This window comes from Heterocephalus glaber, unplaced genomic scaffold (genome assembly GCF_053883595.1).
Source record: "Heterocephalus glaber isolate CG9 unplaced genomic scaffold, H.glaber_assembly_v1.0 deba00001773, whole genome shotgun sequence".
NCBI classification, from domain to species: Eukaryota; Metazoa; Chordata; class Mammalia; order Rodentia; family Bathyergidae; genus Heterocephalus; species Heterocephalus glaber.
This window is the reverse complement of record NW_028258463.1, coordinates 12,294,187-12,317,157: the sequence shown is the minus strand read 5'-3', so window position 1 is coordinate 12,317,157 and position 22,971 is coordinate 12,294,187. Positions and strand designations below refer to the sequence as shown.

The window sequence follows — 22,971 nt, the reverse complement described above, 5'->3', positions numbered from 1 at the left end:
CAAGAAGAATCAGAACACACCTGGAGGTTGGAGGTAAGCGTATAGCTTTATTGTGCTGGTGGGCCAATCAGGGATTTCACAAAGCGATGAACCCAGAGCTGGCAATGAACAGGGTTTATATGGATCAAGGGAAGAGGGGTGGGGATATAGAAGCAAGGCACTTAACATCAGTTCGTTGGTTTGAGGAGGTTACACTTACTCTACATGATTGGTTAGCATACAGTGGGAAAGGAGGGATTACAGAGGATACAGACATTCAACGAGAAGAAAAGACAATGAAAGAGGGCATACCTGGGCAGCCTCAGATGTCTGTTAGGTGTGAGAGGGGGTATGAACTGGGAGTGGCTCTTTCTCAGTTAGGTCAGCTAACCACAGGAAAAATTTTCTGCTCAGAAATCATTTTTCCAGCTCAATACTGCAGGATTCCAACAAAGAAATATGCAAAAAAGTTCAAAAATACAGAATTAAGACCTCCTGAGATAAAAGCTAAAACCAATAAAAATATCAGAAAAAATATGAAAAACCATAAAGTCTAATAAAATTGCTGGACTGTGTGCGCGCGCATGCGCGCGCAAACACACACACACACACGCACACACACACACACATACATACACACGTGACAAAACACTCAAACCCAAAACCCATAACATAGCAGATGCAACTGCAGGGAGGAGAATCTGCAGATTGCAAGATCTGAGGCAATTACACAGGATGCAGTAGAGGGGAAAAAAAATCAGAAAATGCTCAGGATTGATTAAGAGATTTAAAAGTAGATTGAAGCCAGGTGTGGCAGGACACACCTGTATCCCAGCTACTTGGAAGGCTAAGGCAGAAGGACCCTCAAGTTTGAGGTCAGCCTGGGCAACATGGCAGAGCCTTGGCTCCAAATAAACACAACCCCACAAAGCTCAATAAAAATAAATAAATTGAGAAAGACTAACATACATTTCCCACTTCTGAAAAGAGATGGGGTACAGCTGACTCAGAGGTGACTGCTGGACTGTCCAGAACCGACAAGAGCCCAAGTGTGAGTCTGCTGAGAGGCTGGCTTGAGCCCCAGGTGCAGCTGCTCAGCACGCGCAGGCCCGGGGGGGGGGGGGGGGGGGGCTTCCGTCACCAGCACTGAAACAGACACAAAACAGCAACCCGGAGAATCTCAGGAAGAAAAAGCAAAACCAACCTGTATTAGACACATCAAGCTGAATTCATGCAACACCAAAGACACAGGGTCCCAGCTGGAAAAGGAAAGGAGCCCTTGAGCACCAGGCCTGACAACCAGGAGCCTGCAGCAGACAGCCCAGCGGAGATGGAAGAGTGAGCGCCACAGCCCGGCTCAGCCTACCTGACTTTGCCTCTGCTCTTGAGTAGCCCCTGCCCTTGTCCCAGCACCCTCCATGCCACAACCAGAATTACCTGTGAGGTGCACACCAGGAACGAACCAGGCCTCACAGGTGCTATGCATTGTACCACGAAGCCACATCCTCAGCCCCTTTTCCAGTTTTTAAAAATTTGAGATAATCTCCTTAGGTTGTCTGGGGTGTGTTCGAACTTGCCTCCCAAGCCACTGGGTAGCAGCTGTGCAACACCCCAGGGAGTAAGACTTTTAAACCACAGGGTGGAGGTGTATGTAGCACATGTCCATGGGGCCCCTCCCAGAGAGCCTTCCTGAGAATAGTCAGTTCCAGCCCTGATGCCCTAAGGCATGGCCATGGCAATTGCTTGGCTCACGGAAAGGGGGAAAAGTGACACATTACTTCCTAGCAGATGCGTGAAAGGCTGGTCACCATTTCCTCCCTCATTTCGATGAACAGGACATCCCAGTAGAGGGGCCGCCTCAGCCCAGTTCCTCAGTAAAGCCCACATGGACCAGAGCCATGGGTGAAAAACAAACCTTCCTTGTAAACTCCTGAGGTTTGAGGCCATTTGTTACCACATCATAATGTAGCTCAAGGTTCCTGAAGTAGTTTGGGGGCCTGCCCAGGAAGATTCCATGAAGTCAAACTCTTTTTACAAGAATACTGAGAAATTGTCTTCCATGTGCCCCTTCATTTTCCTGTGCATGTTCAGTGGACATGCAGAAGGAGAAATCCAAATCCATCTGTCTCTGTTAGACCAAGTATCAGATCTGCAGAAATGTGGAACTATTCTTGTTCTGCAGAATATAGTTGCACTAAAAATACAGTTTATATTGATACATAGTGACCTCCTTTTTATTTTTAATTTTTGTTTTGCAGTGCTGATGAGCTCACTTTTATCTTGTAGCTCTTTTTTTGTTTTTTTCCTGAGAAGGTCTTACTTTGCTGTTCAGGCTGGTCTTGAACTCTCGGCCATCCTCCTGCCTCAGCCTCCTTGACTGCTGGGATTAGAGGCATGTGCCACCATGCCCAGCTTCTTAGCTCATTTTCATGTAACAAATGTGGGCAGGGCACCACCTTAGTGGTGTAGCATGTGGCCAGTATTCCAGGGCTATGGGTTCAGTTTCCAGCTCTGCAAGACAAACAATAAAAACATTAACAAACCACTGCTTAAAAGGGTTCTGGGGCTGAGATGGAGCTGAGTGGTAGGACTCTCACCTAACACGCTCAAGACCTTAGATTCAATCCCCAGCACCAAAAAACAAGAAAGAATTGTTTCAATTTCTAATATGGTAAATATCAATAAATACGATCTTATTTTATGAATCCACATTTATATACAATGTGCATACCCTATATGCTACTCTGTACTCATATTAACTGGTATTTGTTATTCTTTTTTTTTTTGGTACCGGGGATCGAACTTGGGACCTTGTGCTTGCGAGGCAGGCGCCGGAACTACTGAGCTAAATCCCACCCCTTAACTGGTATTTGTAAGTGTAAATCCCACGATCCCCACACTGTGTCTCCCAGGCATCTGCAGTCACCAATGGCCAGGTCATCACCGGGGCAATGAGAACACGTGGCGTGTGACCCTAGGTCATAAGATGCATTTTGCTTCCTGTCCTGCTGTTGCCTGGCTCCTGTTCAGGGGAAGCCAGAGTTGCAACCCCAGGATCTTCAGGGTTGCAGGGAGGCTCCCGGGTCTGCCTCTCCCACCCGCTGTCTTTGTGAGCTGATCTCAGCTCCAGCTGAGCCTCCTAGGAGCTGTGACATCTGAGCTCTCTGGCCAGAGAAGCCCAGAGAAAGTGGCCCCAGGGCCCAGGTGCGGATGCTCGGATCCCAGCTCAGTGTAGCTGGGGACCAGAGTTCTCCAACAAGTGCCTGGCAGGGTCTCAAGTCACCAAATGTCGCCTTCCTGGGTCCTCTTGGCGCCCAGCTGAGAGATGAACAGGTTTTGCTGAGCCTGTGCCCTGCCTTGTGGGCAGCCTTGACACAGGCCCCACGGGCCACAGAGTGGACCTTCAACACCGTGAGCCCAGCCAACCTTTCCTCTTTCTAAACCGGTCACTCGGGTGTGCTATGCTGACAGAAAGCTGACTGACAGGCGCTGAACGTGAGCAGTAGCAACAGCAGAGGCGCACACATTAAAAATCCTCTGGGAGCCCCAGGTCTTTGCCAGATAGGGGCCTGAGGCAGCCTGGAGACCCGCTCAGCTGCACATGCCAGGCAGGATCAGTTCCAGCGGCCCGTCCTCCAGAGCGCATGGCCTGGCCTCCCTCCGAGATCTTGCACTCACCACACTCCTGCTTGCCTTGGGGCCCAGCGCCAACAGTGCTGTTTTCCAGATCTGGATCAGATCAGTTCTTCCGCCCGGACCACCCTGCCCGAGGCCTGTGCCCGCCTGGCTGTGTCCTCCCAGCACTCGTGGCTACCAGGTGGCTCTCACTGTGGTGAGGGGCCAGGCTGTCCCAGTTACTGCGGAGCCACAGAGCGAAGCGGCTGGCGCAGTGAGGGAATCGCTTTGATTGCTGGGGTTTTTTATGTGTAAAAAATGAACATAATATTATCTACCAGGCAGCGAGGTTTTAAGGACTAAAATGTGTTCAATGCATAACGACTGACCAAAAGAGGTGGCTTTGTTTTTTACTTTGTGAGCCCAGGATCTTCTCACTAATCTACACCACCCCCAGTCTTCATTAAAATTTAAAAAATATTTTAGACAGTCTTGCTAAATTGCTCAGCTGCCTCAGCTGGGCTCGCTCCTTCCCCTCCCAGAGGCTGGGATCACAGGTGGGTGCCAGCATGCCTGGCGAAGGTAGCTTTTACCACTTGCGAAAAACAAACTTTAAAAATAATTCAATTTTTTATCACCATTATTTATGATTCCTGGGGGAAGGGCTTAGAGTTTTTTTAAAAAATCAAAATTGAACTATCACAGAACAAGGACTGACTTTCCAGTACCTAAAAAACATGTACAAATAGACACAAAAAGAGCAACAATCCAACTAAAAATGGACAAAGGAACATTAACAGAAAAGGGAAAATAAAGAGCAATCAAATACACTGAATTTCACTGAGATAAACACAGACCGAATCGCTGCTGAAATCACGTTTTCACTTGCCAGTCTGCTGAAGACTGGGCCCAGGTGTGTCCAGCAAGGTGCGCTAGGTGCGGAAGGCCACGTGGCAGAGGCCGGGACAGCACTTGGTAACTGCAAAGGGCAAAAGTGAAACCAAAAAACCACCCCAAAGCTCCAACAGTGAGCAATGGGTTGGACTGGGGAAGTTACCAAATGTACAATATACTGCGCTCTGGGCATGGAGGTGCTCACCTGTAATCCCAGCTCCCAGGAGGCTGAGGCAGAAGGGTCTCAAGTTCAAGCCTAGCCTGGGCAATACAGTGAGATGGGACACTCCACTCACAAAAACATACTTTAGAATGTGTTAGCTTTCTGTTGTGTACCTGAGGCGAACAGGGCAGGGGAGGGAACATGACTTGGGCCCTGCTCGGTGGAGGCAGCATTGGTGGGCCGTGTGTGGCAGAGGGGAGCTGCCCGCCTCAGCCTCGCAGCAGCCAGGAAGCAAAGCGGGTGAAGGTCAGGCAGGAGGGGTGGGGACTAGACCCATTCCCCAAGACTGTGCCTCGGCCACATCTCCTGGGAGGCCAGCAAGTTCTGTCACGAGTCACGTAGCAGTTAGAGCCTGGCGCTCTCCCCTCCCGAAAGCCCCACTGACTAGAGGCGTTGGGTCGTCCGATGTCCGCACTGCAGCCAGTACAAATGGCCTGGCCCTCACATGAAAAGTCCAGCGTCACGGTGTTCACTGGAGTGGACCCATAGGGATGTGGACACTCACTTCACACTGCACGGCGCACTGGGAGAAGCTGTTTCTCCTCCCTTACACCTCGCTGGCGGCCGTGTTGACGCTCCACACTCCACAGACAGGATGTAGGCATTAACTCACCGGAGGTCACAGCCAGGGTTAGGGCTGGGATTTAAACCTCAAAGTTCATGGTTTTCTTTTCTTTTTTGAGATGAGATCTCCCTGTGCTGGCCTTGAATTCCTGGGCTCCAGCAATTCTCCTGCCTCAGCCTCCTGTGTAGCTGGCACTCAGGTGCTTGACGCTGTGCCTGGCTAGAGTCCGTGCTCTTAGCATTGCTCTCTACAGCAAAACAGAGAATGAAAAATGATACAGTGATATCAAAAGTTGACAAAATACAGATTTAGGAGATAAAGAATTACTAGGAATATAGGTACCATTGCTTGATGCTAAAAAATTCACTGAGAACTATAACAACCTAGTATAGTACCTATAGCGTGCTAGCAACAGTCTCACATGGCATTTAAACTTAGGACCTTACGCTTGCCAGGCAGGTGCAGCACCACTGAGCTACAGCCCTTTATACTGAAGGCATAAATTGACATAGCTAAGAGAAGAATGAAAAGCCTACACACACAGTGGGACATATTAACATATTTAATAAGAGCTGGCACTAGAGCACTGGCCCAGCATCATCTGTGAGCCCTGAGGCGCCATCCCTAAAACCCCAGCCCAAAAGTACATTGTATACTTTACCTCAAAACTAAGAGACAGAACAAAAAAACCAAAATTAGTAACATACAGAAGAGTAAATATTACAACAAACTTTATCAAATATACATGTATAAAATCTTGTAGCTAACACCTAGAAAATAAATATTTTATTTATGGAAAATATAAAAAACTGACTTTTTTTGGAGACAGGGTCTTGCTATGTAGTTCAGACTGGCTTTGAACTATGTACCCCAGGCTGGCCTCGAACTTGCAGCCATCCTGCTTCTGCCTCCCATAAAAACTGACCTATACTAGGTCATTAAAGTGTCAATCAATACCAAAGAATCAACATCACCCTGAAATCCCAGCACTCAGGAGGCTGAGGCAGGAGGATAGCCATGAATGAGGCCAGCCTGGGCTATACAGTGAGTTCAGGACAGTCTGTACTACGTTATCATTTCACTCTTTCTGTGGTGTTAGGGATTGTACCCTGCCTTGTACGGAGGCCCACATCCTGCCTGAGTCACTCCCACCCCACTCCCTCCCTCCATTCTTTTCCTTCCTTCCTTTCCTTTTCTTTTTCAACAGGGTCTCACTCTGTAGCCAGGCTGGCCTTGAACTCACAGTGATCCTCCTGCCTCAGCCTCCCAGGGGCAGGGATCACAGGTGTGCACCATCAAGCCTGACCCCCATCCCCTCCTTTCTGAGTTCTGCTACGCTGCCCAGGACAATCTTGAACTCCTGGGTTCAAGCGGTCTCTTGTGATCCTGGAGCCACTTGGCCCTACTTCACTTTTTAAATCACCCTTTCTACAGTTATTTTCCCCTTTTTTGGTATATCGATGAACATACTACTTTGGTGTAGCAGTTCATATGAGCAAAGTCTAAGGACTACATATTCATACATTAGGGGTGCTTGCTGCCAGTATTTTTAATGCTAAGCGTATGTGGCAAAAATATGTTTGATGGTCACTGGTCTAGATACTTTCCCACAGTAAGCAAGGATGTGAACTGAAGCACTGTTGGGAAAACTGGGAAATAACCGCAATGTTCATTGTCACAAAAATGAATCAACTAGCTGGGCATGGTGGTGCGCACCTTTTGTCCCTGCGCTTGGGAGGCGGAGGCAGGAGGACTGCAATGAGGTCAAGTCCAGCCTGGGTTACATAGAGAAGCCCTGTCTCTAAACAGCAGCAGCAGCAGCAAAAAATGGATTAAATAGATATATTCAAGAGTGAATCAGGGGATTTAGCTCAGTGGTTCCGCCACCTTCCTCACAAGCGCACGGTCCCAAGTTTGATCCCAGGCACCAAAAAAAGAGAGTGAAACACTGTATAGTGGTTTAAGCAATGGATAAGAGCTACATGTATTAACATGGGTTTACATGGGTTTTTTAAACACTCTTAAAAGGAGAAAAACCACATTGCAGAGTGAAAAATTACAATACACAAGACAATGTACTACACCGTTTATGGACACATATGTATGTTGTAACAGTTATTACTTATGTGCTGTTTAGAATACTCCAGAGGAAGATAAATACCAAACTCAGGACATCGGAGGGTTTCAAAGGCTCCAGTGTCAGGATCGAACTTGGCCTTGCGCTACATCCACACTTGCTCTATTGCTGCACCACAGCCGCAGCCCCCAAATAGGACTTATTTCTTTAAAAAACGGGACATAAATGTAATAAACAGCTCACAAGGAGTTCTCCTGAGCACCAGCCCCACACCGCAGTCCATGTCTCTTCCTCGAGGACAGCACATCCACACCTGCCCCACTCCAACTTCCTTCCAAATGCCAACGGCACCAAACACAACCCACTGTTTTAGCTTTGCTTTTTAAATATATCTTGAATTTTGGTACACATCAGTATATAAAAAGCTTTTTTATTTGTATTAATTTTGTGTGTGTGTATGTGATGGGGTTTTGTTGTTCCCTACACTAGTCTTGAATTCCTGGGCTCAAGGAATCTTCCTGCCTCAGCCTTTCAAGTGAAGGGACTACAAGCGCATGCCACATGCAGGTAAATGAAACAGTCATTTTGCCTTTATTAAGGCTCTCACCCATGCTAGGCACACATGACCACTCAGCCATACCCCCAGTACCTCGTTCAGTTTCCAGCCGCACAATACCAGGCTTTTCCAATAGCTGCTCATACACAGCAAGCCTCTCCTCAGTGAACGCCCTCGTCACTCTGCAGGTTTTCATTGCAAACTCCCTGGAGTAGAAATGCTGGGTCTTTTCAAACAGCCCTCTGAAAGCCTGCTCAGATCTACTTTCTCCTCCAATGTGTGGCACGTCTACTACCCTCTCCCAGGCTACCACAAGGAACATTACACTTTTTCTCCAGAAGTTTTCTAGGATCCAAACCAGGGGCTCAAGCGTGCTATGGAAGCACTCTGCCCCTGAGCTACACTCCAGTGCTACTGCTAGACTTTCTGACCTGAGGAGAAATGGTACATCCTTGCAAATTTAATTTGTATTTTTAAAAACTATAAGCACAAGGTTGTGAGTTCGACCCCTGGTACCAAAAAACAAAAAAACCTGTAAAATGACTAAGAAGTTAATTTTTTTTATCCTCCAAGACTTTGCCTTTTTAAGCCTCAAAGCACCTTTTTATAGTGTATAAAGGAAATCAGAGTTTTTTTCCTGTAATTTTGTTATTTGTCTATATGCATCAATCTGTTTCACGTGAATTTATCTTTTTTTTTTTTTTTTTGGTACCGGGATTGAACTTGGGCCATTGCGCTTGCGCAGCAGGCGATGAAACCACTGAGCTAAATCCCTGGCCCCCTTTTACCTTTTTTTTTTTTTTTAGACAAGGTCTATGTAGTTCAAACTGGCCTTGAACTATGTAGCCCAGGGAATCCTCCTGCCTCAGCCTCCCAAGTGCTGGGATTACAGGTGTGTGGCACCATGCCCAGCCTCACATGAATTTTTAAAAACTCAGGACAATGGTTTCTTTGGTATAAAGCTAGCCAAGGAGGACGTTCTTAATGTTTAGGGTGTGGAGAGCCTTCACTCAGTTTGCTGATACTTTTCTTTTTTTTTCTTGGTACCAGGGATCGAACTCGGGTCCTTCCGCCTTCGAGGCAGGCAGCGGAACTTTAGCACTGAAATTTAGCACTGAGCTAAATCCCCGGCCCAGTTTGCTGATACTTTGAAAAATGTTTTGTCAGATAAGCACACTGGTGGCACATCTGTGATCGCAGCTACTAGGGAGGCTGAGGCAGGAGGATCAGAAGTTTGATGCTAGCCTGGATAACTTAAGACCGTCTCAAAAGAAAAAAAGATCTAGAGTTGCAGCTCGGGGTAGAGCACTTACCTAGCATGTATGAGGCCCTGGCTTCCATCCCCAGCACTGCAAAAACCGAAACAAAACACAAATCCTTTGTGAGGACTACTGCTGTATGAAAAATAGTACGTGCAAGGTCCTGGGTTCAAGCTCCTGAACAAAAGGAAAATAGGAAGAGAAGCGTCTGAGGACTGGAAGCCGAGGCCAGTGTTCGCGGGCTGCCTCTGCCTGCCTCCCGGGGTTGCGTTTAGGCTCAGGCGCACACAGACGCCGGGGCTCGGGCTGCTCCATTCGCACCTGTGACCCGCACGGGGCTCTGTTTGGCTTCTCATGCCCGGCTGCCCTCTGTCCTCGGCCTCAGGAAGCCTCAACGCCAACAGCACAGGGCGGCCAGGGACGGCAACTCCACCCTAACCCCGGGCTACCATCCCCGAGGCGCAGACGGTGACGTCCTCGTCTGCCTTCAGGGCCCTGCGGCAAGATCCTGCTCCCCGTCGTCACAGGTGGCCGGGGAAGGAGGAGGAGCTGGCAGGGCCCGGCCTGCCTCCCTGCGCGTCGACCAAACAGAGCTGAGGCTGTCCTGAGCACGTGTGAGGCTCCGCCCCGCTCGCCCCGCCTACCCCTCCACCACGTGACCTCGCGTCGCCCGGCTCCGCGTCCACGCCACGGTGGGCGGGGATTCCCTGGGCATGCGCACTGGGCCGCAGTAGGCGGTCAGGCACTGCGGTGGGCGCCTCGGGGGCTGGCAGGACCCCGGCCCCAAGATGGCGGCGCCCAGCGAGACAGCCGCGTCTTCCTCTTGCCCAGGCGACGACGGCGGCGGCGGGGTCTTCGGGTCCTGGCTGGATGGGCGTTTGGAGGCGCTGGGAGTGGACCGAGCCGTGTATGGCGCCTACATTCTCGGCGTCCTGCAGGAGGAGGAGGAGGAAGAGAAGCTGGACGCCCTGCAGTGCATCCTCTGTGCTTTCCTGGTGAGCAGCGGAGAACCCCGGGCGGCACGTGGCACCCCCTTCCCTACTCGGGGTCACGGAGGCCCAGTAGCCTCACCTGGGAGAACGCGCTCCTGGCCCGAGCTCGGGGCCGCGAGAGCAGGGGGTGGTTTCTTGCCAGGGTTTGAAGCCGGAAGGTCACCGGTCAGAGGGGGCGCTCCGGCTCCCTCCGAAGGCCTAAGTGGGTCGGGGTTAGGATCATCAGTCCCCAAAACCAGTCCTGCCTCCCTCAGTGTTCCGAGGAGGGAAGAAAACGCTCTGGGCTGTCTGCCCATTGGGAGGCAGTGCCTGGGGCTGCCCCACGACCAAAATCGGTAGAAGTCCCCTCAGGTAGGAGTCCAAAGGTGAGCTGGTGGCAGAGGTCTCTTCAGGGCGGGCGGAACTGAAGGCAGTGTTACGATTGTCCTTTCCAGTATCCAGGCGTTTGGTGATCATTGGTATGGAGGGCGGTGGATGAGATGAGAGAAGTTTGCTAGCTGTCTTCTGACCAGATTCACTCCTTCCGAAATGCGTACTTTAAGCGGTGTTTAGGTAGGAAGTGATCAAGATGTCCAGTCTTCAAACCCGGTAATTTCTGCTACATTCATCCCGACTCTCGCTCCAACCCACACTCGAATAGTTTCTGTGGCTTCGCTGGTCTGTGGCTTCCGCAGGCTCTTTCCTTTTAAAAACAAGGAGCTTGAAAGTAAATTTACTTGCATCATTGCTAAATACTGTAGAAAACTAGGGTTGTCTTTGCATTCATGGTTTAGAGATCTTGGAAACTGGACTGCTACTGTGAAAGCCACCAGTCCGTCAAGGGCTTTATCCTTTGGCATCTGTCACAGTGAACAGAGAATCAAAGGTACTAGGAATACTGTATAGATATAAACATACACATACATACTTTGTAGAAAGTAGGAAACTGTTTCAAGTCCAGAAGTATTCTGCGGAGGTGGGGGGCAAGAAAGGGAAAGAAAAAAAAAAAAATCTCAAGTGCAGTTCATGAGCAGCTGTCCCGGATCCCTCTGGTGAGAACCCTTTTCGTCCCAAACCTGCTCTGTTGAGATTGCCCTAAAAAGGAAAACTTAAACAAAGCTTGTATAGCAGCTTGGGAGTTTGGTGGAAATACAGCCCAGTGGAATAAAATCTTTTCTTGGATCCTGACATTGCAGATTACACAAGGAATAAGAGGCAAGGAACTTTAGTTTTTGGTGTTTTTTTTCCTGGTGGTAGTGGGGATTGAACCCAGGTCCTCATGCACTTGCTGTAGCACCAAGCTACATTCCCAGCCCTTGTTCGGTGTTATTTTGAGACAAGGTCTCAGTTGCCCAGGCTGGCCAATACTTGGATTTTCTGTCTCAGCAGCCCAAGTGGCTGGGATTACAGGTGTGCGCCACTATGGCTAGCCCTTGAATTTTACTTCCAGCTGGGAGTCATCTTTTTTTAATTAATAAATTTAATTTTATTTTATCCCATTTCCCCATTCAAGCAATTTTCTAAAGACTCCATGATGAGCTTGTTAAAATAACTTCGTTACTTCTGGGTACCATTGCCTTAGCCAACCCTTCTCATGGTGCCCTTGTTTGGTGGTGTTTTTCTGTTGATAAAGGGAAGCAGGTGTCTGTGTTAGGCTGCTAACAGACTCTTGAGAGAAGAGGTGATGATCGAGAAAAAATGTAGTTCTTTCTGTCTGTGTGTCGCAGCATAAGCTGCAGAAGTCAGAATCATCTTTGAAGGCCCCTCTCACCCCCATCTGGTTCATGTGCCATGTTTGGTTTTTTCATAGCTTCCCTTATCCTCCTATGTGGACACCGACTGGGAAGAATTGGCCAGGAGTCATACAGTGAAGCAGGGCTTCTGTCGCTGAAACAGCTGAAGAGAATGCAGTGTGTTGTATGCTGAGCACCTGATTCAAAGTGCTGCTTTCAGTTAGCTGTCTGGAGGCATATATGCCAGAGGCCCCTAACTTACTCGCAGTACCCTCCTCCCTCAGCCTCCCTATGCTGCCAACACAGGTGTGCGTCACCACACCTGGCTGACCGTGACATTTGTGTCAAATCCTTTCTAGGAAAAACAACAAGCACAGCCCGTCTGGCACAGTTGCCAGACTGGGCTGATACTAAATCTTAGGGATTATGAAGTTTGTTGGCAAGAATTGAGGTAAGGTTCAAGAGTGTGGTGTACAGTCAGGCACCAGTAACAGGAGCTCAGAGAGTTAGCCCTGCTCACAGGCCTGGCACAGGCACCTAGGTGTCTGATCCACAGCCAGCGTGGTTCTGTTCAACTGACCTGAGGGGAAGATGGGCCCTCTGCCTGCCTGTCCCCGGGGCCCCATGCCCCAGAGGTGCTGCGGCACGACAGCCCACGAACCCTGGAGAATTGTCTGACCACATCAGCTGACTTCACAGGGCAAGTTTTGACCTAGGTGATGCATTTTATTTTTTTTCGGTACTGGGGATCAAACTCAGGACCTTGAGCTTGCCAGGAAGGTGCAGTTCCGCTAAGCTACATCCCTGGCCCTGTCGATGGATTTTTTGCACTGAAAGAAGTGGGGAGGGTAGAAGGGAAAATGGAAGATGCTGAGCAGAGGGTAGAGACTCTCAGGGAGAGGGGAAAGAGGATTTAGTGACCCAAGGCCTGAGTGCAACTGTGATAAATGATATGATTCGTTGTATGTTTCAGAACTGCTAAGAAAACTTTAGATGTTTTCACGCAGCGAACTAGTGAGTATGTAAGATGAACCTATTAATTACTCTGACTGTATCATTCCATAACGGAAACATTAAAACATTAGATAGTACCCCACAATTATACGTACAATTATTGTCAATTTAAAATGCAGCGTATACTGGGGATATAGCTTAGTGTGGTGCTTTACCTGCCTGGCAAGTGAAAAGTCCTGAGTTTGATTCCCAGTACTGAAAAAATACCAAAAAAAAGTAAACAAAAAAATGCAATATACATGTATTTAAAAGTTTTATCTACCTATTTTTTTGAGATGAGGTCTTAATGTGTTGCTCAAGCTGGCCTTGAACTCCCAAGTAGCTGCAATTGCAGGTGTGCATTGGCACCCGACAGAATCTGTCCACATGGCTGAATCCTGCCTGACTCCATAGTCTGATTTCTGCTCCATCAGGAGTGCTGTGCCCCGGGTAGCCCTTCTTTAGGTGGCTGTTGCTTTCATGAGCTCTCAGGAAATTAATTTATCTGCTTTTCCCACTAGGAAGAAGATTCCCTCCTTACCATCTGCAAAGAGATTGTGGAACGGTGGTCGGAATCTCAGAATGTTGTCCCCAAAGTGAAGAAAGAAGGTAGCATTGGTGTTTGTGGTCACCCCCAGGGCCTCTCCCGGAGCCTCGGCACACAGCTGATCGGAGACTTTTACATCCTCCTTTGGACACGGGTGCCTGGAAGGTTTCCGCTGGCAAGCAGCCAGCAGTGTGCTTTAACTTTTCTTCTTTTTTTCCCCTCCCTACTGGGAATTGAACCCCAGCCTTTCACACTGAGCTACAACCCCAGCCCATTGAACTCGGGACCTTGTGCTTGTGAGGCAGGCAGCGGAACCATTGAGCTAAATCCCTGGCCCTTTAACATTTTCTTTTGAGGCAGGATCTTGCCAAGTTATTAATTTGCCCAAGCTGGGGTTGAATTTGTGATCCTCCTGCCTCAGCCTCCTGAGTAGCTGGGATTACAGGAGTGCACCACTGTGGCTTTAACTTTTTTTTTTTTTGGTACTGGGGATCGAACTTGGGTCCTTGCGCTTGCAAGGTAGGCGGCGGAACCACTGAGCTAAATCTCCAGCTCCTGTGGCTTTGCTTTTCTCATCTTTCCAGTGGCCTGTGAAGCTTGGCATTGCGGGTACAGTCAGCTACATTTTTCTCATCTTATACCTTTTTCATGTTCTCATTTTGTGACACAGACTGTGTCTTCAGCTAAGCTCTTCACCCTTTAAGATGCTGAAATGGGCTTATATAGTCAGCATTAGGCTGGCAAGTTAGCTGAGAACATGCAAATCATAGACTCACAACCTGATGCGGTTGTCTGCTGCGCTAGAGTCCCCTGGGGCTGGCTGGGCCAGCATTGGTGGTGTTTTCCCAAATGCATCCCAGATGACCTTCCTGTGTAGCCAGGCTGGAGAAATGCTGCTTTATACCCCTGTTCCTTCCCTGACAGTGGAGAACACAATAAGTGATCTTATTTTAAAATGTGGCAAAATACTATGTTCTTTTTTTTTCTTCTTCTTGAGACAAGATCTTGTTATGTAGCCCAAGCTGGCTTCAAACTTGTGATCCTCCTGCCTCAGCCTTTCAAATACTGGGATTACAAACACTGCACCTCCACATTGGGCAAAATATTCTTAAGAATTTTACATGGCATAATGATAAACTTGAAAGGGAGCAGCCTGTGTCGGTTCTAGATCCCGAGCACAGTCCCATGTGTGGGCGCTTTCCCGTGATTTCAGCATAGTGCTTTCCAACCCTTTAAGCGGCAGCACTTCTCTGGTTGAAGATGGGTTAGGGCCTAAAACCTGGTTCTACTTGCTCATGGCCCCTGAGGCAGCTTCCCTGAACCCAGGGCTCTGGAGTCAGCAGGTGTACCACAGGAGGCTTGGGGTCACAAACCCCTCTCCTCTCGTGTTACCACACTGTCCCTTCCTGCACCCCTCCCAGATGAGGTCCAGGCCATTGCCACCCTGATTGAGAAGCAGGCACAGATCGTGGTAAAGCCCCGGATGGTGTCGGAGGAGCAGCGGCAGAGGAAAGCCGCCCTGCTGGCGCAGTACGCTGACATAACCGATGAGGAGGAATATCCTTCCCTGCCGCTCAGCCAGGGCTTACAGGACCTTAAAAAGTGGCCCATTCCCCACCTGGCTTCATTTTCTCTATGATGACAGTGACACGGCCAGGCAGGAAGATAGCAAGTTCAAGGCCAGCCTGGGCCACTTAGTGACTCAGCGAGTCCCTACTTGAAAAATAAAAAGGCTGAGGATGTAGCTCAATGCAGAGGCCCTGGGTTCTATCTCTGGTACCAAGAAGAAAAGGCGACCCTCTGTGGCCCTGTGTGGATGTGAGCCATGATCTGGAAAGTTGAGCGGGTTGCTCATATACACACGTATACACACATGTGCACATGCACATACATACATACACTCTCACACGCTCATGTGGACACATTTTGGTACTAGAATGGAGCCCAGATCTCCCACATGGTGAGTGAGCGCGTGCTCTGCTCCTGAGCTGACCCCTGGGTCCGGACGTCTACTTTTTTTTGGTACCAGGGATCGAGCTCAGGACCTTGTGCTTGCGAGGCAGGTGCAGCACCACTGAGCTAAATCCCCCTGGACTTCTGTTTTTAACACATGATCAGTATCTTCCTGAAAACTTCAGCGAGAAACAAGTCATGCCTCAGTGGAGTGCTTATACTGTGCTCTCAGAACGTCTCTGTTCACCTGACGGTTTTCTGTGTGGTGAGGTGTCCTGAGTGTAACTGAGGCACCAAGAACCATCCGAGGCATTGGGATGCAAGTGGCAGGTCAGAACCAGAACCTGGGTGTCTGAGGGTGTGCTGAGTTAGGAGCAGCCTCCTGTGACTTCCCAATGTGATTGTAGTTACAAATGGAGTTCAAGCCCCACGCAACACCAGAATAAAGCTGGGATCTGAGTGTGATACAGAAAGCATTGGGGGCTGGCAGGTCACTTGTGGGTGTGACGTTGACAGAGGACACGCTGAACTTACCTGGCTGACATGAATGGGGTCTGGCGCATTGTGTCGGGGCCATCGCCCTAGAAGTGTCAGCGGCATCATCATGGGAGTGGGAAGGAATTCCTGAGTGCTTCCGGGTCTGTTTCTGCCGGGATTTCCCCGTGGCTGCCTTGACAGGGTTGGCAGCACTGTGACCCTAATGACAGAACATCAGTTCTTGGGTGAGAAGAGAACTTTTAAAGCACTGGCTGTCCTGGAGGATGTGTTAAATCTCAGATTTCTGGGCTTTCCCTCCAGTGTTTCTGGCTGAAGAGGTTTGGGGTCCAGGAAGGTATATTCCTGGGAACAGTGCTTCAAGAGCCGCTGTTGAGAGGGCATCTCCCTGTGGCCTGGCTTGCAGGTCTGTCACCCAGAATAACTTACATTTCTTCTCAGCCTCTAAGAAAAGGATTCTAGAAGCTCTGGACAGAATTCCCTAAGTGGAGTTTGTTTTTTGTTTTTTTGTTTTTGGAGTTTTGAGATGGGCTTGCCATGTAGTTCAGGGTGGGCTTGAACTGGCAGTGATCCTCCAGCCTCAGCCTCCCGAGTGCTAGGATGACAGGTGTTCGCCTCACCCCTTTTCTGTCATCCCGACGGGACCCTCCCTGCATCCAGCCCGCTTCCCTGCCCACCTGTCTGCTGCACGTTTCTGATGCTGAATTGGGATGTGCAGGGCTTTGTTTTCCAACTTTTCCTTAACATCAGTCACTGAAGCAGATGAGAATGACGATTCAGGCGCTGGGATGAACACGGCTTCTGACAAATGTATCCTTCTCTGTGTCCGTCCCCATGTGTCTCCATAGGTCCTCTTGAGGGTCAGCTTTCATTCTGCTGTCATTGCCAGGGTTCCCTTTATCTCCAGGAACTTCTGTCAGCACTGTGAGCCCATCCTAGATGGCCCAGGTAGTCACCTTAGGACAGTGGTGGCAAACCTAAGGCACACGAGCTGCAGCCAGCCTCTTATCCTGGAAAGCTCTGAAAGGCTTGCTGTCACTGCAGAAGCACTTTGCCCAGGCTGAGCGGGTCAGTGGGCTCTGTGCAGGGCTGGCTGGGAGCAAGCTCTTCAGAGTCTGTGCACTGGTGCAGATCTGGGTTGCTTGGCACTCTGGAAACCAGTACAATAATGGAGTTTTCTTTTTGTTCTCAGGAACCTTATAATTTCTTGGAAAGAGAACACAAAAACTGAACGTTTTAAGCTGAAAATATACATAGTGACATCTGTGCTGAGGAAGGACCCTCCTGACAATCCTGACCTGAGCTGCAGCCCTGAGAAGGCAGCTTCTAAGTCCACCTTGGAGCAAAGGAGGACGTTGGTTATTAGGGAAGGGGAGGTGATTTCAGGGACACACATTCATTCACTGTGGTGCTAGGGTTAAACCAGGGCCTTGTGCATGCTAGGCACATACTTTACCATTGAGCTACAGCCTGAGCCTAAAACACTAAAATAGAAAAAAGTCATGTTTTAAGGGAGGAGCTTGTCTGATACTAAAGTTATTTAAAGTTGTAAAAAATGAGAGCTGGACATGGTTGCATACACCTGTAATCCCAGCATTTGGGAGGCTGAGGCAGGAGGATCACTGTGAGTTTGAGGCCAGCGTGAACTACATATCGAGACCCTGTCTCAAAAAACAAAGAAATGAGTACAGTTTTTTTGTTTTTGTTTTTTTTTTTGGTACCAAGCATCAAACTTGGGTCCTTGCGCTTGCACAGCAGGTGGCAAAACCACTGAGCTAAATCCCGAGCCCTGAGGAATACAGTTTTTGACTAGTTAGAAAATCTAGGGCCGGGGATTTAGCTCAGTGGGTTTACCACCTGCTGCGCAAGCACAAGGACCTGAGTTCGATCCCTGGTACCAAAAAAAAAGAAAAGAAAATCTAACAATTGTTAAACTTACTTTGTTTCTCATGAATTCAGTCTTTATGGTTATTAGAACAGTTTTTCCTTTAGCATCAGTACGTAAGGGAAAAACTGATAAGATTAACTTTTCAAGCATTTTTATGGGCCAAGTTCGTTTTCCAGTTACACTCCTATCACTAGAACTATCATAGTTATGCCAGCAGTATTCGGGTGTTGAATAACTATTTACACTTGAACCTTCATTTTGATAATGTACTTTAAAATTCAGATTTAGTTAAATCTGAAAGAAAACCAAAAACCTCCCACAAAAATAGACCAAAAGAAAAAAAAAAACCCAAAATCTGAAAGCGATTTTAATCTGAAGGACATTTTAGAACTTCTGTCCTGGTAGTGTTAGCATTTCTCCCTAGACCGAAGATAAACACAAGGGTTATCTCTGAAGGCTAGAGCTCAGCATTGGCGAGAGGACCGCAGGGCGAGGAATAGTGCTAGCTCGGGCCACTGTTACCTGCTTCTCAATCCCTTAACTCACCTCAGCTCTGTTCCGAAACACCAATGTGGAGGACGTCCTCAGCGCTCGGAAACTGGAGCGGGACTTGCTTCGGGATGAGTCCCAAAGGAAGAAGGAACAGGATAAGCTGCAGAGGGAGAGGGACAGACTGGCCAAGCAGGAGCGCAAGGAAAAGGAGAGGAAAAGGACACAGAGAGGGGAGCGGAAGCGATAACCTCAGCCAGCTTCGCTCTTCCCCTCGTGGACCTCAAGCCGAGCTGGGTTTCGCAGACGTGTTTAGGAGGTCTGAGAGCATTGTGGCAAAAGGTTTCCTCTTGTTTACATGGTTAAAAGGAGTATCACAATCATTCTAATTACGATAGGTGTGTATTCAGTGGTGTGGGCAGTCATATTCTAGTCGTTCTCTACCAAAGACCTAGAATGGGGCAGCCTTCATATTTTATTATTCAACTCCCAGGCTTCTTTAGCACCTTTTTAAAAAGAAATCTTCCTTGGATAAAGAGCAAGATTCAGAAAGCTGACTCAGGTTTCCTCCTGAAGGAGTGGAGCTGGGACCTCTGCTCTGTGGGGTGCAGGCTGCTGTGCAGGTGCTGGTGCCCCAGTTGTAGCGGTTTCCCGGCTGAGATAGGAAGCCCTGCTGAAAATCCAGTTTAGGGTACATGGCGGCAAACTAGGAAAAGGACTATTTGGCAAGGGAATGTTGTAGATCTGAGAATGTTTTTTAAGAAAGTTTCAGCTTACAGGACAGAAAAAAGTTTTTAAATAGAGATACTTATGTATTTTTCTTTTTCTGGGCAGTGACTTTAAGAAGAAAGTTGGCATTGAGTGTAAGGATATCATTGCTAGATTAATTTTTTATAATCATGAATCTCCTTGAGTGCTGGTAGATTTTAATCCTGATTTGCCCTAAATCATGACTATTAAGACCGCTGGTTCCTGGTTTAGAGAAACTGGAGGGATTACCCTTGTAAGAAAAGCACTGGAACCCTTGGTGATGCAAAGATACGCAGGACAGGTCCGGTAGGTGCTTAATGAACTTAGTGAATGGGTGGGAGCCTGGGGTCAGAGGTCACAGGGCTCCACTCCTGTCCTGGTCACAGCCACAGTGCTGCAGGCCAGGCCCTTCCCTTGCTGACTCCTGCAGCAGAGCAACCAGGGCTCAGCAGACTACCACCCAGGAGCCAGACTGGTGCTTTTTTTTTTTTTTTTTTGATATGGTACAAACTAAAAATAGTTTTTACATTTTTTTTTTTTTGGTACCAGGGATCGAACTCAGGTCCTTGGCGCTTGTGCAGCAGGTGGCAAAAGCACTGAGCTAAATCCTCGGCCCCAGAAGGTTTTTTTTAAAAAGACATGAATAAAGAAAAGAAGATACGTTGCCTCTTCACAGTCCCGTAACTGTGGCATTGAAAAAATAACCATCTTTTAAAAAAAATAAACTTTATTTAAATCACTATCTTCTGTCTGATTCTTTCCAGGTACCGGTGGAAGTGAAGTTTATGTAGACAGTCACTTAGGAGTGTTTTTACTTTATGCTTTAATTAGGCCTATAACCTACATTCTACTGGTAGAACCTCTTCTCCCTGGAATCCATAAACTTTTCCTCAGATTTCCTTTCTGTGAGGTGAGATCAGGAGATCATAAAGATTATTGTCTTTTGGAAAGTCAGTAAATTGGCTGTGAGGTCTTTTGAGTTACTAGTGGAGGTTTAGTTCTTTATTTGGTGATAGCAGTAGGAGGTGGCATCTGAGCCTGTTTCATTAGGGGCCTTATTTTGGGATTTGGTTTATTCTCGGTTTGGTCTCCAAAGGAGTCAGATTATACCCATGGACCCCTCACGAGTATTTGTTTGTTAGCAGTTGACTTTTCCTTCTGGGACTATTCCATAAGTATGTCCCAGTTAGTATACATTCCAACTAGTGCTTCAACAGAAAGAATCAGCTTGTTAGGCTTTGAGTATGATTGTCCATTCATGTGACTATAAATCCTTTATATCTAAAATGTTTAATATTGCAAAGGGCAGGGCCCCCCACCCCCTCCCCAACCGGGGATCGAACTCAGGACCTTGCACTTGCCAAGCAGGCAGTGGCACCACTGAGCTAAATCCCCGGCCCTCAAAGGGCAAATTTTAAATGACCACATCTTCTAGAGTAAGATTGAGTATTAGGCCAAACTTGAGATTTCAGTCATAACTAATTCCCAACCAACCCTCTAAAACTTTATAGTAGATTATTCAAATAGGAAGAGCCAGGGATGTAGCTCAGTGGCACCACCTGCCTGGCAAACACAAGGTCCTGAGTTTGGTTCCTGGTACTGAAAAAAATCAAATTGGAAGAATACTAATACAATAATTCAGAGTAATTTTTAAATCCCTTTATACAAATTGTTTTTTCCATAAAAATACACCAAGTTTCTTTCAATTAGAAATGGTGGGAGCACCAGCTTTACCAGTTTCACTTAAGATTTTGTGTGATTTTTTTTGTTTTCTTTTTTGGTGGTACTGGGAATAGAATGCAGGGCCTTTGTACTGAACTTCATCTCTAGTCCTTTTTTTAATTTTGTTTTGGGTTTTTTTTTGGTACCGGGGATCAAACTCTGGTCCTTGCGCTTGTGAGGCAGGTGGCGGAACCACTGAGGTAAATCCCCGGCCCTTTATTTTCTGTTTTGAGACAGGGTCTTGCTAAATGGTTAAATTGCTCAGGCTGAGCCTCAGAGTGCTGGGTTTAGTGGTGTGTGCCACCATGCCTAGCTGTGTATAACGTTTCTGTAGGTTGTACTTAAGATGTGTGGTACATAAGAACCATCTATTAGACATTACACAGTAGAAAGGGACAACCAGTTAATAAAAGAAATAGCTACTGGGTGACTTGTGATTTTTAATTTTTAACAAAGTTTGTTTTTTTTAAATGGAGTAGTTTCATTTCTGACCAATGTCATATTAAAGCTTTTACCCAAATTTTACTCTGGTTTGCCTAGATTACTGTAAAGATAATAAAAGTTTCATCTTTGAAGGTAAGGTGTTCATGTGCGATTCAAGTATATATGAAGGGCATCAATCTACTAACCCTGTTACTTATGAAATTAAAACATTGTTATCAGTTAAGTTTTCTGATATGAGTAACTCTTGAGAGTTAGAAACTGATACAAATGTAAAAAAAAAAACCCAAATATTTTCAACAATTTATCCTTTTCCTGAGAGACTAAATTCAGTACAGTATTTGTTTTTATAACATCCAACATGTCTCATATCAAACTTAACCACTTTCTGTGCAGTGACTGGTGGGGTGATCTATTTTATTTGACTACCCTCGTGCAATTCATTTGAGTAGTTCTATGGCTTATCAGTGATCAAAATGTTTCTCCCTACAGTTACTCCTGCATTTGCAAGCAGTGTCTTCCACACATCATCTAAAGAAAATTTATTGGTGTGATTACACTTTTTAAATACCAGGATTTCTAAAACTAAGAAAAACAACGTTTAAAACATCAGTGTTTTTGATTAAGCATACAATTAAATTTCATCAGTACATTATATTATAGTTCAACTCATGCTGGAAATGTTAAAACGCAGATCTTCCGAGTCACATAATACTAACGTTTTGTATTAATAAATTACTCGGGTTCCATAACAGGTATTAAGGGATGAGAAAGAGGAAAAGCCAAGCTTTCAAGTACTCTTTTTTAAAAAAAAAAATATAGAAGCAAACTAATGAACACAACTGCACAAAATATAATGAACCAAATGCAAACTAAACTAGTTAAGGATTAACCTTAAAAAATTACCTTTTAGAACTTCGTGATACCCTCATAAAAGACAGCCAACTAAGGGTATTAAAACAGTTGTCATTATTTTAGTGACTGTAAATCAAGTCTAAAAGTTCCAGATAAAGGAAATGTTTTGATTCAAGTTAAATACTTTAAAATTAGAAATAATACTTCATAGAATAAATTTTAACTTTAAAATTAGAAATTATTAATAGTATAAATTGTAAAGAATATACACAAATGATTTGAACAGGTTTTATATCCAATAACTTGCATGGTTTTTGCACTGGCACTTTTATCACTAATTTAGGAGAATCGGATGGATTTCCCTCCGTATACTTAAGCACTAAGATTTCAAATCTATAAATGTGGTAGTATTTTAAATTTTTACGTGAATATTTGTTTTCCTTCATCTCTTAGGTTTATCCAGTTTTGTAAGGAAAACACTCCTATCACAATCAACATTGTCTTGGTTACTAGACTGTAGCCATATTTGGGTTACAGTCACTTAACATTCATTATTTGGAATCATACTAAGGCAGAACTAAATGAAGAATTTGATATTTGCATTTACCTGCACTGCAGAATGAGTTTAAGTACTATTTTAGCTGTTAGGAAGTATTTAATTTGCTTAAAGAAATTTGTTATGTTGGACTACTCAGAACTCCTAGTCAACTCTGCCTCTAAATTCACTATCTCATTCATTCCAAATAGATTTTTAAATAGAAGTTCGACTTCATTAAGGTATTAACTAAGTTGAAAAGAAAATTAATGTACTGAAGTTTGACAAGTTCATTAAAAATTGTTAATATGTCTTGATAAATTTACTTATCAGCTTTTCATTCTTCCTTCTGTGGCCTTTCCTTAATGTTTGTGTCACCTCTCTGGTTCACTGGATTGCTGCTATTCATGCTCTCACGGACCTTATTGTCA

At 46.5% G+C, this 22,971-nt stretch overlaps 3 protein-coding genes across 9 annotated transcripts in view; 1 reads left to right on the top strand and 2 right to left on the bottom strand.

Moving 5' to 3' along the window:
* Adam11 (ADAM metallopeptidase domain 11) overlaps window positions 1–9,809 on the bottom strand; it is a 43,375-nt gene extending 33,566 nt beyond the window's left edge. Inside the window, exons 1-5 of one of the 7 annotated variants that reach the window (XM_087202485.1) lie at window positions 9,490–9,749; window positions 9,223–9,345; window positions 5,217–5,523; window positions 1,417–2,490; window positions 292–415 (exon numbers count right to left, since the gene is read on the bottom strand). The gene's annotated coding sequence lies outside the window, so the exon portion shown is untranslated. Of the gene's footprint in view, window positions 1–291; window positions 416–948; window positions 1,102–1,416; window positions 2,491–4,693; window positions 5,524–9,222 lie in introns of those variants that run through there. The other 6 variants (XM_087202483.1, XM_087202486.1, XM_087202487.1 and 3 more) reach the window with 6 other exon arrangements.
* A 73-nt stretch (window positions 9,810–9,882) lies between these two features.
* Window positions 9,883–19,729, top strand: Ccdc43 (coiled-coil domain containing 43). Its single transcript, XM_004859204.3, has 5 exons — window positions 9,883–10,163; window positions 13,387–13,474; window positions 14,834–14,969; window positions 16,615–16,670; window positions 18,300–19,729. The coding sequence occupies exons 1-5, from the start codon at window positions 9,957–9,959 to the stop codon at window positions 18,485–18,487; spliced, it is 675 nt and encodes a 224-aa protein (XP_004859261.1). The 5' UTR covers window positions 9,883–9,956; the 3' UTR covers window positions 18,488–19,729.
* The window catches only part of Meioc (meiosis specific with coiled-coil domain), a 28,411-nt gene continuing 24,528 nt past the window's right edge, over window positions 19,089–22,971 (bottom strand). Inside the window, 1 exon segment of the mRNA XM_087202481.1 lies at window positions 19,089–22,971. Coding sequence (XP_087058607.1) covers window positions 22,878–22,971 — 94 coding nt within the window. The 3' untranslated portion in view covers window positions 19,089–22,877.

Bases quoted from the DNA above. Each gene is read 5' to 3' on its own strand.
- Ccdc43 (XM_004859204.3), top strand. From the start codon at position 9,957: ATGGCGGCGCCCAGCGAGACAGCCGCGTCTTCCTCTTGCCCAGGCGAC. The intron at 13,475-14,833 runs GTAGCATTGGTG...CACCCCTCCCAG, and splicing joins CCCCAAAGTGAAGAAAGAAG to ATGAGGTCCAGGCCATTGCC. The intron at 14,970-16,614 runs ATATCCTTCCCT...AACATCAGTCAC, and splicing joins GACATAACCGATGAGGAGGA to TGAAGCAGATGAGAATGACG.